General features: G+C 36.6%; 1 protein-coding gene across 1 annotated transcript; it reads left to right on the top strand.

Moving 5' to 3' along the window:
- The first annotated feature begins 291 nt into the window (after positions 1–291).
- Positions 292–13,648, top strand: LOC113240516 (probable phosphatase phospho1). The gene is made up of 3 exons (XM_026477847.1): positions 292–480; positions 10,690–10,911; positions 12,426–13,648. The coding sequence occupies exons 1-3, from the start codon at positions 355–357 to the stop codon at positions 12,582–12,584; spliced, it is 507 nt and encodes a 168-aa protein (XP_026333632.1). The 5' UTR covers positions 292–354; the 3' UTR covers positions 12,585–13,648.
- Positions 13,649–15,077: the final 1,429 nt, after the last annotated feature.

The raw sequence follows: 15,077 nt of genomic DNA, 5'->3' as shown, positions 1-15,077 counted from the left end.
TAAAGAACAGTTAGGTAACTTTACAGCTACCAGCCCTGGCTAGAGATGTCGCTATTAACTATATTTAAATTTGTATTGAATTGATATTCAATTATTTTTTGTGAAATTACTCCGCTAGTTTGTTATAATTATTAATACAAAGATCGAACACTCAGAAAAAAGTCTTCCTTCGATCCGGCCAGATTCGAACCGACGTCTTCTAGCAAACCGTGCCAAACTCTAAGCCACGGAACGAAAAAAATAATTGAATTCCAATTCAATACAAATGTAAGTAAACCTTCTTGCCTGCAGGTGTTCGAGCACGCGTACTCCGCAGGTCTCAGCCCGGACGACATCCTTTCGGCTATAGCATCCATGCGACCGACTCCAGGTGTAGAGCAGCTCATCGCAGGTCTTGCAGCTGAAGGATGGGATGTCCTGCTGTTAACTGACGCGAATTCCATTTTCGTTAACCATTGGCTGAAGACTCATAATTTATTGGTAAGAATAACCTTATTTTTAATCGACTTCAAATAACTTTTTTTTATAAAAAAACCGACTTATAAAGCTTGTGGAATTACATCCATTTAGCGGCAGGTAGGAGGTTAGATTTAAGAACCTCTGTAAATTATTTTGTTTTGGAAAATAAATGAAAAAAATATATTATTCGCTTTGAAAGCAATAATCTTGAAATACGTCAAGTTCGAGGCGAGCTACGCCTTTTATTTCTTGTTAGAAAGCACCCGTACCCAGCAGTGGAAGGTATACGGTATTATAAGGTTCACTGATCAAGAGGTAATACATTTCCTGGAAAGAAACGCGTTATCTTGCTGTTCATTTCAATAACAGATGTCGTTTACAAACCATCGTATCAAGACCCATGCCCGGTTGTAGGACGTGTATAATTTAAAACAGTACAACGAAGGTCGGAGCCTAATTACTTTCCGTGGCTTCCCTCAGTTACTCATATACGAGGAAAACAAAGGATGACGCAAACGTGTTACTTGCATGATTAAAAGTATAAAACACTATACAATGCACGTAGACCGTCTAAGATCGATCATTTCCAAAGTGGTTTATATCGATCCCCCTGAGGACCATTCCAACCTATAAGGGGTCCATGCCAAAAAAATTGAGGGTGCATGAGACGTTAATGAGGGTCCACAGGAGTAGAACCCATTGTGGCTTTCCATTAATGGAATAATCCACTTTACAAGGATTATAGTATCCATTACTAGTAGTTTGTGACTGTTACGTAATGAAAGGTATTAAAATATGGGTGAGGGTTTATGTTTATTTCATAAAAACATCTCACGAGTGTTTTAATGCCTAATTATGTAAAGTTACATACACTGCTTTGTCTACACACATATTATAAGCTCTCTGTGATGTGTTCAGGAACCGCGTGGGAATGGCGGCAAATAAATACTTTTCTCACGGATATTACACAACCGTAGTTTTTATTTTTAATTCATAGACAAACTGGCATCGGCCCCAACTATCATATCGTTCGATATCAAGTAACGTGTGAAATTGCCAAAATTGTTTGCTATTGACATTGACATACAAATAAATGGACGACGGGTCTAATACAAAAACCACGAAAAAAATGTGCCAAGTCAACCTATTTAAACGTAGTGACATGTAAAGGAATACGAAAAAGCTAAAACGTTGAATTTAAATTGTAATGTTATCGCAGTATCGCGCTGTCAGTCGAACAAATGAAGACTAAAGCGGAGTTTGACGCTCTGTATACCATTTTAACGCCTTACAAGTTCGGACACTTTTTAGTGAGGACCCGACGTCCATATAATTGTAAGTCAATGGCTATTGATATTTCATTTGGAATAAAACTTCATCTCGACTGATATTAGAATTGAGGTCCAATCAAATTATTTTTGTTTTTCAGAGATGTTCGATATTTGAATGTAATAATAACATACGAAGCAATAATAACATTTTCACAGATAAGAAATTTGTTCTAACAAAACAGTTTACCTTTATGCTGGTCGTAATTTGCGGTTTTTGAACACGTTATAGAGAGTTTATGATATGTGTGTAAATAAAATACATAATACTTTCTTATTCTAGACATTTGACTTAGCTATTACGTAATTAAACATTTCACAACTATTATGATATTCGGTGAAATAAATGTATAAACTGTAACATCTATTATTTTTTAACCGACTTCAAAAAAAGGAGGAGGTGGGTCATATTCATCTAAAATGTACATTTGTAGGTAATTTTTGTCACAAACCTTTTTCGTGGGTAAAAATATAATTAAATACAATAATATTATTTTATACCGTTAAAATTATGCTGGTATTTTTATATCTAAAAACATTAATTTACTCTAGAATTTTAATAAATTATAATAGTTTTTTGAACAATTAAAATTTTAACTTTTTAAAATTTTAATTTTTTATGTTGAGTGTGAGCGTTATTATTATTTAACAATTTTACTTTCTATGAACATATTGTAAATGTCACATCCCTCGGGTGTCGAACTCAACGGATCATTACAGCCGCGCCGGTTAGCAGAGAAATTCATGGAGTTGACATGTTATGACTGTAATATTAATAGAGTTATTAGAATTTTAATAAATAATTACATTTTGAAACAATAATGTTTAAAAAAATCATTTTAAATTACTGTAACAGTTTTTTCCCGTTTCGTAACATTTTGTTTCGTTACGCAAATCGAAGGTTACATTACAGATTACAGATTCATTAAAAAAAAAAAAATTAATTTTAATGTAGGCATAATTGTTCTATCAACGAATGTATCATAGACATACGCCTATTTTAAAATGTCAGCTGTGAATTTGATCGCACCTCAATTTGAGGTACATTTAATTTTCGGTTTAGTCACGAAATTTCAATGATTACGGTAAGAAACTTATCATATTATTTAAATTTTTTTTTAATAGAGCACAGTTAAAAATACGTCGTAAGGTTTCATTTCATCACATTTGCGAGCGTTTATTCAAAGAGCTAAGTTATATTTTCTTGGCTTTTTATTGTCGGTTTAGTAACGTTTCGTTGCGTAACGATACGGAAAAGGCTGTGATCACATTGAGCTCTCTCTAACCATACAAAATTATGTACTTATTTGTTACTGTTCAAATGCTATATAATCCACGACCTCCGTAGTCGAGTGGCTTGTACATCGTTTTTCATGGTTTCCTGTGTCTGAGCCCCCGGGTACGATCCCCGGCCGAGTTAATGCAGAAAAAACTAACTTTTCTATATTGTCTCGGGACTGGATGTTTATCGTACAGTCATTGTTTTCGATTTCTATAACACAAATGCTTAAAAGTTACTTACTTTGGAATCAGAGGAAAGAAAGACCTAGAGATACAAAGACAGAAGTGGACGTACGAAAAAAGAAGTAAAAATAATGTAAGCCTACAAGAGATAATAAATTTAAATGGAAATCCTGCATATATTCAACTAATGCTGGAAAACAAAAAGCTAAAAAAAATGTATTCTGATTTTGACAAAAACTAACGAAGTCTGAGACAACAAAATTATCGGCTGAAAATAAAAACCTTGACAACTTTTTTATTATGCTTAGAAAAAAAAAATTACGTTAAATCGGCTTATATTGCGAATAAAGATTCACTAAATATTATAATATGTTTTTATGTCTTACTCAATGATTATTTCTTCGCCACGTCGTCGTGAAGTAAAAGGGAAAGAATATAAGCGTTTATTTTTTATTAAATTAAGTTAGATTAATTTCCCCAACTGTGCCCAAGCCCTTGCGTTCCGTTTCGTTATTTTCGTTACTTTCTTTTTTTTACAAAAAAGTTATACTTATTTATTTCTAAAGTTTCTAGCACTATGTCAGCTTCAAATACACAATATAAAATAAACAACAAAAAAAAGTCAATATTAGAAAGGCAAGGGGAATACCAGACAAAACTTTGGGAACCTCTGATGTAGACCGAAAGTGTTTACCACAGAGCCATTAACCAGTCACCATACTTATTAACGCGGAATGGACCTGAGCTGGTCAGAAAAATGATAGACAAATGTCTATGCAAGAAGAAGGACGAAAAATCAGTTGCGAGTTTCGCTTCTGCTTGGCGCCGCCGATATTAATAGAATCTTTGTCCGGCAGAAACGTGCGGTTAGGGCAAAAAGAGATTTACATTCTTACACTAGCGTCACAGTACGTTTACGAAAATGTTATTTATGTTAAGATGAATAGTATTTTTTTTTTTATTAAAAATAGTGACAGACGTTACATTAATACGAGGAATAAAAATAAACTGGCTATTCTTGATTGTCGTCTTCACAAAGTTACTTTATTTAGGAGCAGTTTATAGGTTTCTATAATCGGTTGATATTCAAATTTTGCCATTTACGAGGTTTAAAACTATAGCGTAACAAAAACTTTATACTAAAGGTTATTTATACAGCTTGTGGATGACAAGAATCCGTGGTAGTGATCCGTTTAGCTTTTGCAGGTATTCTCAATCTAAGATGTTTGAAATACATATTGTAACATTTATTTATTTGTTCAGAAAATGTGTAAACATAACAATTTGCACCATGGCGTTACAGCAATTCTTTTTTTTTTAATAACATCAAGTGACGGGACAAACAAGTCGTGCACCTGATGAAAAGCTACACGTCTGTCCATGACAGTTACAGTGCCACTCAGAGCTTTAAATTGCAAAGATCTGAGGTGCACTGCCACTGCGCCCGTCACCCTGAGACGTAAGTTGACAAGTTCCATTTGCCTGCAATTTCACCAGCCCCGTACCCTTCAAAACCGGAACACAGTAATGCTGACATTACTGCTTGGTGGCAGAAATAAGTAAGTTGGCAGTACTATCCTGGACGAGCTCTTTCACAAGGAGCTCTAGTGCTACTAAATTAAATAAAATTCGTCAAACAACAGGATTTAAATAGAAATAAAAGATACTTACTAATCTAAATTATAAAATTAGCTACTAACTAATATCCATTCTGACTTCTTTCTAACACTCTCTTCCATTCGGTCAACAGCCTCTCTTGTCATAAGCACATCACACTGTGGCGACGCTGCGAGCACGGGGAACGGGCGATTGTCGCTGCATTTCGTGAGGGCTCAATTGCCAAGAAGGGCACACTACGTCGCCTGTTGCAGTAATCGTTCGGTGCCCTGAACCTAAGGATCTTTTCCACGAGGCTCACACTGTCAACACTATTTCTTTCTAGAAAAAGTAACGGTGTTAGAAAACAAACACTGAGAAAAATTCGCGCGTAATCGGCCCGGCTTATTATGAGCACCTACCCGTTGACTTAAAAAATGAGCCTAATGATGAAACATTTGATAGTCGACTGAAAGACTTTTTGTTGGATAATGCGTATTATTCCACTGAAGAATATAGGGACATGGTCTTGTATAATATATTTATACCTAATAATCTATAAATTTATAATTATTATTATACTATTTAATATGTTCCTACATTATTTCACATAACTACATTGACTATGTTAAAATTACCTACGTAGTACAAAACTTGTACTGGATATTTGTAATTTTTTGAAATGTAACATTTATTACTATTTGTAACGATTCTTGTAATACAATATATTGTATATAATAATGTAAAGTTTACAAGATAATAAAATAAATCAAATCAAATCAACAACAAAATAACAAAAAACTTATAAGCATTCAAAATTACTAATTTATTATTCATTAATATTTTTGTGTTCGGTGTTAGTCTTAAAGGTAGAATGTCAAACAGTCAGGTAAGAGAGCGTGGTGGTATGAAAAATGATTTAGTGACAAGGATAGAGAGAGGGCTGCTTCGATGGTTTGATCATGTAAAAAGAATGAATGTTGTTCTATTGACGGCACAAATTTATAGAGCAAATGTGGATGGAAGCGTGGGGAGAGGTAGACCTCGGCGAACATATCTCAATCAGATTGAGGATGTCCTTAAAAAAGGCCGGGTTACAAGTACCAAGAATAAACGGGAATGTATGAAGCGATTGATGGGAGTAGAGGAGGCGAAAGAGGTTTGTCAGGAGCGTAGTAAGTGCAGGTCCATAGTCTCTGCCTACCCCGGTGGGAGACAGGCGTGATGTATCTAATATTTTAATATTAGCTAGTGCAACACTTTTGATTAAACTTACAAAATTACCATGTAATGAACACTACGCCACGGAGCAATTAAGGATGAACGATTGATACACTCATTGATCCGTTGATCGATTGCTTGACTTTTTGGTTCGATCGAAAGAATGCTTTATCGAACAAATGTTCGACCCAAACGAAGAGTGAGAAGGCGGACCGTGTCGTGTGTGGGAACTTCACGTGAGAGTGAACGAGACAACAATAATATTGTGAGTTGGTGAATAATCTCTAAAATTATAGCGATAAAGTCGAATATTGCATGACCCGTGAAACTCTAAAATCATCGGGTTATTTAGAAGCTAGTAACCCGGGTTGTAGGGTCACAGGTGCTGGTTGAATAATTTTGATTCGATCGATCACAATCGACACATGTCTAATTCAAAAGAGCGACCCCTAGAGAGTTTCGTGCTCGTTCTTCTCATGGGACTCTGTCTTACATATGAGCAGTAGAGTTTATTATATATAATATAAAATACATTATATATATATATATATAACGCATAGAATGATAGTTTCATATCGAACGAACTGTCACAAGTGAGGCAAAAATCAAATTCATGGAGGCTAGTTTTAGTAGTAGATTAATTTTCGGTTTTAGTGAATATTTATATAAAAATACAAGTTGAAATGCGTTACTTCCTTGTGGAATGTGATGTTTATAAATATTTTATGTTTGTCTGACGTATTTTTACACTCATTTACCGCACATTTCGTCATTTTTAGCTAAAATTCTTGAGCTCTTCGCGGTGCAAGTTGACCTTGAGCACTGACGGCCCGCCTGCTCGTGTAGGCCCTTTGGGAGCGCTTCAATTTGCCTCGCTTAGCGTGTGCGGACTAGGTTTCTATGCGTTATTATTCTAAGTATATATATATCCTGAGACAAAAGTTGACAAGTCCCATTTGCCTGTAATTTCACCAGCACCCTTACCCTTCAAAACCGGAACACAGTAATGCTGACATTACTGCTTGGCGGCAGAAATAGGTAAGGTGGCAGTACTTCCCTGGACGAACTCTTTCACAAGCTCTACTGTTGCTACAACTTATATAACGATTTGAAGTGTAATTTGCTTACCTATGAAATCAAGGTGATTTGAATTTTTCGCTCTTGTTACATGGACATGAAACTTTTTCTGAATAGCTTTATGCGATTCTGTGTAGACAGGTATAGTGACACCTTTAAGGTCTTCCGTGACATCATACTACACCAATTCGATTGAAACATAAAGACAGGCAAACGTTATAATTATAACAAATATGCGAAGTTGTCATAATTAGCTCGAATTTAATTATAGGTAGGTTAGTAATTTGTTATAATATCAAGGTGAATCATGTTTTCAGAAATGTCAGTTAGTCATTCTTTGTTTATTTAGATTTCTCGACTAGGCTTGGCTGTTTGGGTGTACTAACTGCCTATTAAACTAATTACATAATATTTTACAAAAAATAAATGTTTCACTTCACATAGCGAGCATCGAGATCATTTATAAGAGAGAATCGATTTAGAGACTAGGGTTAAAGTTAATAAACATAACAAAAATAATTCAATAATTATATTGTAAAAGTTACTAAAAAACGACACAACAAATTAAAAAATCAATAACAACACCCAAAGTCAAATAATTATTCATTTACAATATAATACAATACACTTGAAAACGTTATTTTTTAAGCTACTGCTCGTTCACAACGCTGACCTCCCTGAGAAGAACGGTCAGGAAACTCTAGGGATTGCTCTTTTCAAATAAACTTAAATGCTATGGAATACACTTTGAATTATATTTGTGTGAAATCTAGACTCATGTTGTCTTTCCATACATCTTTATCTAACAAGTAATCTTAAAATTTTAACCGACTTCGAAAAAAAGGGAGGAGGTTATACTTTCGGCTGTATATGTATATATTTTATGTATGTTCTTCTATTTCTCTTCAATTGTAGACCGATTTTGAAAATTCTATTTTTGTTTGAAAGGGTGCACTGTCGAGGTGGTCCCATTGTTACCAAGTCAGAATCTGATGAGGGGATCCCATTGAAGTCCAAGGAAATCCTCGAATTTTATAGGCATAAACATACTAAATCGGCCGTGATTTTTTTAAATGTAAACATTTTGTACAGGATACTTATTTTTTAAACGATTTTAAAAAAGGAGGAGGTTCTTAATTAGACTGTTTTGTCCCTATCTACTGACCCGAGAGATAAGGTTTTCCGGAGAGACTACGGGCTCGGCGGCAAGACTAGGGAACGGTGGGCGTTCAGGCCAAGCCCTCCGCCAGTTATACGTCTTCACGGGCGTCTCTGGCGGACCCGGACCTAGGTATGAACTCGCCGGGGTTTGTGGTCGGTGGTTAGCTGCAGGGACGAACACGTTTGTCTGCCCCGGTAGCGTGTGACCGGGGCGTTCTTCCCGGCGCGTCTTAGTAGCGGTCTAGTTGAGGGCCTGAGGCAAGGAGACGCGCGGGCCACGTGAGTTGCCCTTTAAGTCGGTGGCTATGTCCAAAAATTGTCGCTGGACACTGTCACTTGGGAGTGACATAGTCATAGAGAAAGGAGGAGTGAATAATGACATCTCTCACCAGGACTGGTAGTTGCAAAGGTATCTAAATGTATGATAAAACTTTCACAGATTTCTCACAGATCGCGATACGACTAAAAAGTCGTTAAAAAACCATATACAAAGACACAACAACATGCACGTAGGAAAATTCGTGAGTTCCGCTGATTCGTTCCGTGGCTTAGTTGGTATAGCGTCTGGCACGGTATGCTAGAAGACGTCGGTTCGAATCCGGCCGGATCGAAGGAATTTTTTCTGAGTGTTCGATCTTAGTATTAATAATTATAACAATGAATTTATTGTTTCTCAAAATGTTCTCCGTTAGTGTTAATGCACTTTTTCGTACGAATGAACCAATTTTGAAAACATTCATGCCACTCATCCGTGACAATCTCTGAAACATATTTTTCATTATCTTCGACAGCCTCTTCAGGTGATGAAAATCGTTGACCGCGTGACTGGTTCTTAATCTGGAAATAAATAAAAGTCACAAGGTGCCAGGTCGGAACTGTACGCGGGATGGCTCATAAGGTCAAAGTTGTTCACCTTCAAAAATTCATTTGTCTGTCTGGCCGTGTGAGAACTGGCATTATCGTGGTGCAAGATGGTGCGGCGTTTGCGGTGATTTTTACGGAGTTTGCCTATAACTTCCGGCAAACAAACGGTCGTGTACCAAATCACTATTCACGGTACAACAATTCTCCAAAGCAACAGTAGCCACGTGTCCAGTTTTATTAAAAAAATAAGCAATCATCCGCTTACAAGCACTTAGGACGCGCGCCACTTTGGTGGGTTTCGGCTTATCTCGAAAGACCATCGACATCGATAGACGCTCGATTGCTGCTTTGTTTTGGGATCGTAACTATAAATCTATATTTCGTCACCTGTTACTATGTCCCACACCAAATTTTTTGAGCCTCAGTCACATTGTGTAGGATCCACCGAGAGCGCAGCTTTTTCACACCCAAATGTTTGTGTAGTATTGATCGTATTTGACTCATGCCTATGTCTAAAGATGCCCGAATCTCATGGTATGTCACATGCCTGTCTGTTTTGATCATACCGCGCAAAGCATCCATGTTTTTGTTGTTCACAGCAGTGGACGGGCGACCATCACGAAATTCGTCACTGAGATTCACACGACCGCGTTTGAATTCTGCAAACCAGCTATAAATAGTCGTCTTGCATGGTGCTTCATCGCCAAAAGCAGTTTGAAGCCGAGCGAAGCTCCGCTGAGCTGTTAAATTACACTTAAAGTCGTAGAAAATCATACTGCGAATATTTTCACGAGTTAAATCCATGGTGATGTAAACAACCATTTTCTAAAATGACGCTACAATGTAATAACAAGTGACAGTCAGATGAAACAAACTGTATTTTACAGCCAAAGAGTTCCATTGTCAAATGTTGTAATTACTTTTTAAATATTGTTTATGTAAGTGGCCAGTTCCGGAAACTTATAGTGCGCCCTATGTATTATTGCTATAGCAGTACTGCCACCTTACCTATTTCTACCACCAAGCAGTGATTTCAGCATTACTGCGTTCCGGTTTTGAAAGGTACTGGTGAAATTACATGCACATCGACTCATCCGTAGAACAAAGACATATGTGCAAGATACCGCTTATTCTCAGGACATTGTACATTTCGTTTCTTGTTCTTGACTGTGGATATCCACAGTCAAGATCGACTGTGTTCGATTTTATATTTCCAAAACGAAACAATAATAAATAATAATAAATAAAAAAAAATAATAAATACCTAAAAAAATCTGAAACACCTTTAGATAGATCTTTTGAATAACGAGTATAATGACACTGTATAATTACATCCGACTCTGTTCTTCGAAAGTGTCGACATGTGATTAATCAACTTATGTCTCCGGGTGAGATATGAGACTCAGATCTTTGCAATTTAATGCAACTGTTGTGTACAGGCGTGTATCACGACCAGGCGCACGACTTGCTCGTCCAGTCACTTAATGTAGTAAAAAATCCTTTATTCATTATCTTTCAGGAAGCAGTAACCCAAGTTGTGACAAACCGCGCGTTCTTCGAGCGCGGGCGCCTCTTCATCGAACCATGCATGCGCCAGACGGCCTGTTCGCGGTGCCCGAGCAACCTCTGCAAGAGCATTGCGCTGGCGCAGTTCTGCTCGCAACGACCGCCGTACGCGCGTGTTGTCTACGCGGGTGACGGCCGAAATGATTATTGTCCAGCGACTAACTTGCCACAACATGTGAGTATTAAGAAACTATTACTCGTACTTACTTTTTTTAATCGACTTCAAAAAAGGAGGAGGTTCTTTTTGATTCGACTGTATTTTTTTTTGTATTTATTTTACGCCATAACTCCGTCATTTGTGAACCAATTTTGATGTATCTTTTTTTGTTGGAAAGAGGGTACCTCAGTTGTGGTCCAATTTAAATTTGAAAAAAATATTCCACCTCTAAGGGTGGCAAGCTAGGGGATCAATGATTTGTGAAGTCGGTTTTTTTAGAACTCTGTACTGAGCTTATTCATTGTGATCTTTCTCCTGCCCGGAGCATGTACGGTGTATTTTTTTAATCTACTAAGTGATGGGATGTATAAGTCGTACGCCTGATGGTAAGCGACACGCCTGTCCATAACAGTTGCAGTGCCATTCAGAACTTTATTGTAGCGTTTGTTCAATAGTTTGACAGATGGTTTGATGAAAATAGTTATTTTCTTACAAATATTAATTTAATATTTTAGTAGTAGTATACAGGGTGGAAATTTGTAATGCCACTTGGAAGGAAAGTACGTTAAATACTGGAGATAGAAATTTTTACTTAAAGGAAACATTGCTTTATTTTTAAATAGAAATAATACTGCTTTCAAAGATTTTCGAAAATTACTAGCCACACGCGGGAATCGAACCCGCTAAAATCTTTAAAAAAATGCACCCTGTACTTTTATTAAATCAATCGATAGGGTCAATTATGAAGATAAAATCTCTCTTACAAACCATGAAATCTGCAGTTATAAAAGTTACTCAAAATGAATTCGTTAAAAGATTAAATTTCTGTATCCAAGTAAATGGAGCTCATTTCGAGCAACTAATTAGTTAGATTACCATTTTTTTTCGTTTTATTAAAATACGTTAACATTTCGTGGTTTTTCTTTTTTCATTTAATTAACCAATTTTGTGACAGAGATTTTGTTCTTATAATTAACCCTATCGATCGATGCAATAAAAGTGCAGCGTGCATTTTTTTCAGATTAAAGCGGGTTCGATTCCCGCGTATTGCTAGAAATTTTCGAAAATCTTTGAATGCAGTTTTATTTCTTTTAAAAAATAAAGGAATGTTTCCTTTAAGTAAAAATTTCTATCTCCAGTATTTAGAGTACTTTCCCTCCAGTTGGCATTACAAATTTCCACCTGGTATTGTTACACAGTATATTATTTTAGTAGCAGTAGCAATAGACCTCCTTACGAAAGAGTTCGTCCAGGGAAGTACTGCCACCTTACCTATTTCTGTCGCCAAGCAGCAAATTAAACATTCTATGTTCCGGTTTTGAAGGGTAAGGGTGCTGGTAAAGAAACAGGCACACGGGACTTGTCAACTTATGTCTCAGGGTGACGGATTGAGTAACAGTGCCCTTAAGATCTTTGCGATTTAAAGCTCTGCAACTGTTATGGATAGGCGTGGGCAAACGACTTGTTCGTCCCGCCACTTCGTATCATAAAAAAAGTAATTATTGTTATGAACGTTATTTTTTTTAATACAGGGTACCGTGTTCCCGCGCCGCGGCTTTCCCCTGGACAATCTGATCAAGAAGACCCAGTCATCCTCAACTCCTCAAGTGAACGCCAAAGTCGTGCCCTGGGACGACTGTTTTACAATAATCAAAGAATTGCTACCCGGAAAAACTAAAATAGAATGTTAGTTGTTATAAAATTATACTTCTTTATTTGAAAGGTATCTACGGTTTAAGGCTTCTTCAATGCTTTTCTGTATCCACAGTCTCCAGTTCACTCTTAGTGCAACAGAACCCCAATTCTGATTTTTCTTGAAACCTCTGTCATCCTTTGAGACTCCACTAAGATGATATTGCAATTATGATAATATTTATTATTCTGCTAAAGTCTAGTTGCAATTACATTTGAATATTAATAGAGTGTCAGTGGAATGACAGAGATGGCATTAATTCATTCACTAACGGTCGATGTGGCCTTAGTAAAACCACCATTGGTAATTTTAATGTTAGTATTCTGAAACTAATTTTGGTGGCAATTTTTATTATTTAAATATTCTAAAATATCATCATGAAGCATTATTTAATATTCGAGTGTAGTAACTTGAAATCATCCAGTATCTTGAAATGCAGCCAGGAAACTTGGCATACTTTCCAAGGTGAGGCGTTACGTCACATCGGGACAGCCCCATATCTTTCTACATTCGTTTTGATTATAGTGACCCTCCCTACCATTACTATCTAAGTCAGGTTCTAATCGCAGATTAGCCCGTTCGCACGGACTTCATCCGGTACTCAGAAGGCTAATGCTTTAGGTGAGCCGCCCCGGTTGCAAGTACAGCACCCTCCTTATTTTCCAAATAGGTATCGGAGCAGTAGGCAAGCTTACTTCCCGTCGCGCTAAGCGACTAACGGTTTCCCACCAGGATAGTTGCTTCAGTTGTAACAAGCACAAGTCCGGTCGTGCTAAATACCAACTGGTCACCATAGATTCAATCTACTAGCATGCCAAGAGGCTTATAGGTGACTCGGATTTAGTAGAGGGGAAGTGCAGAACCTTGAACATCATCGTAAAATTGCATGATTTGATTCCGCTTTCCTCTTTCCATCAGGGGAGACTAGACGTGAGTTGGTGTTCCGCCCCTAAGTTGTGGATATTCCCAGGATTCGCACATTTATATGGCGAGCGGCTAGGGAGTGGAATTCCCTGCCTGCGTACTGTTCCCCGAATGCTATAACTTGGACACTTTCAAGGCGAGAGTGAATAGGCATTATTTAGGTGTGCATGCTACATAGTCAACTTCATCGACACTTTCCATCAGGTGAGATGGAGGTCAAATGCGCACTTATTTGTGTATAAAAAAAAAAGATTTAATATTTCACGATTACATACTCTAATATTTAAATAATAAAAATTGCCACCAAAATTAGATAGAGGAAACTAACCTGGTATTACCCTGGAAATTACTATGCCTATTTTTTATAATTCGAAAGGCTCAATTATAAGTAACATCAGATGACTAGATGAGACAACCAATGTACTTTTAGAAATGTATCTGTGAAGCAATATAGCGTATGTATACTTTGTCATTTTTAAGACGGAGTAAAATGACAAGCGGGCAACACTATTGACAAATGAACTGTCATTTTACTCCGTCTCCAAAAAAGACGTACCTACTATACAATATTTAAAGAACTTTTCTTTCGTGTAGCATAGCAATGGGGGAACCTGTATACAGGTGTAAACAATTTTTTTAGTAAAACATTTCCTTGTGAACACGTTAACTAAAGTACCGGCACGCTATGATGGCCGTTTTGATGTTTGTCCGCTCATCAAGTTTCGTATTAATTCATAACTACGTTGAAGGAGCTAATTGTTGTCAACAGTGACGTGCAGTCAAATTTATGGAATGTATAATTTTACGACATAACTCGGCATTTTATTTTTCGAAATCCGAAGTTTTTAAAAATGAAATCTATTACGGGTGTCACTTATGGGATCGCTGACCAGCGCAACTTCTATCTCAAACTCAAGCTCAATGCAAAACAAACCAGTATCGAATTGACGATATATTAAGTAAACATTTTTATTTTCGCTTTATTAAAACTTTTTAATCAGCTACCCCTTGCAATACTAGTTATAAATTTTAAAAGTTATAGATGCGACTCGCATTTGATTATATTTTTTTCGATAATGAATTGAGATTTGACCTCACTATTGTAATCTGTCAAAACCGCCACCATAGCCGGTACTGTAGCTGAGATAATGCCGTTTTCCTTGTACCCTATATAAGATCTCAAAAGCCATATCGCACTTGACAACTAACATATTATTATTTCAAAATTTCATTATATTTAGTAATTTCTCTCCAAAATTTCACGATATTAATGTGTCATTCATACACGATTTAATTTCAATGTGACAGCCATTTTGAGATAATACTAGGTTAGTTGTCATGTGCGATATAATAGTTAAATTATGATAGTAATACTGTAGGAAATTCAAAATAGCCGATTAATTTTTTTCAACGAAGCATGACATAGAGGTGTGATGGAGCTTTAAATATTGTACGTGTCCATCCAGAAGGTAAAGGTAAGTATAGTAGAATTTTAATAAATAAACAATTTGTTAGCCGTGTTAATAAATAGTTAAGGTATCGAGATCAGCCTTAATGGCTTGTTTAC

Source organism: Hyposmocoma kahamanoa, unplaced genomic scaffold (assembly GCF_003589595.1).
Source record: "Hyposmocoma kahamanoa isolate Upper Pololo Valley unplaced genomic scaffold, ASM358959v1 146, whole genome shotgun sequence".
Lineage (NCBI taxonomy): Eukaryota > Metazoa > Arthropoda > Insecta > Lepidoptera > Cosmopterigidae > Hyposmocoma > Hyposmocoma kahamanoa.
This window is presented reverse-complemented; position numbering and strand designations above follow the sequence as displayed.

Excerpts from the sequence above, each read along its gene's own strand:
- LOC113240516 (XM_026477847.1), top strand. The coding sequence starts at position 355 with ATGCGACCGACTCCAGGTGTAGAGCAGCTCATCGCAGGTCTTGCAGCT. Across the intron at positions 481-10,689 it reads TGAAGACTCATAATTTATTG|GAAGCAGTAACCCAAGTTGT; the intron begins GTAAGAATAACC and ends ATTATCTTTCAG. Across the intron at positions 10,912-12,425 it reads CGACTAACTTGCCACAACAT|GGTACCGTGTTCCCGCGCCG; the intron begins GTGAGTATTAAG and ends TTTTTAATACAG.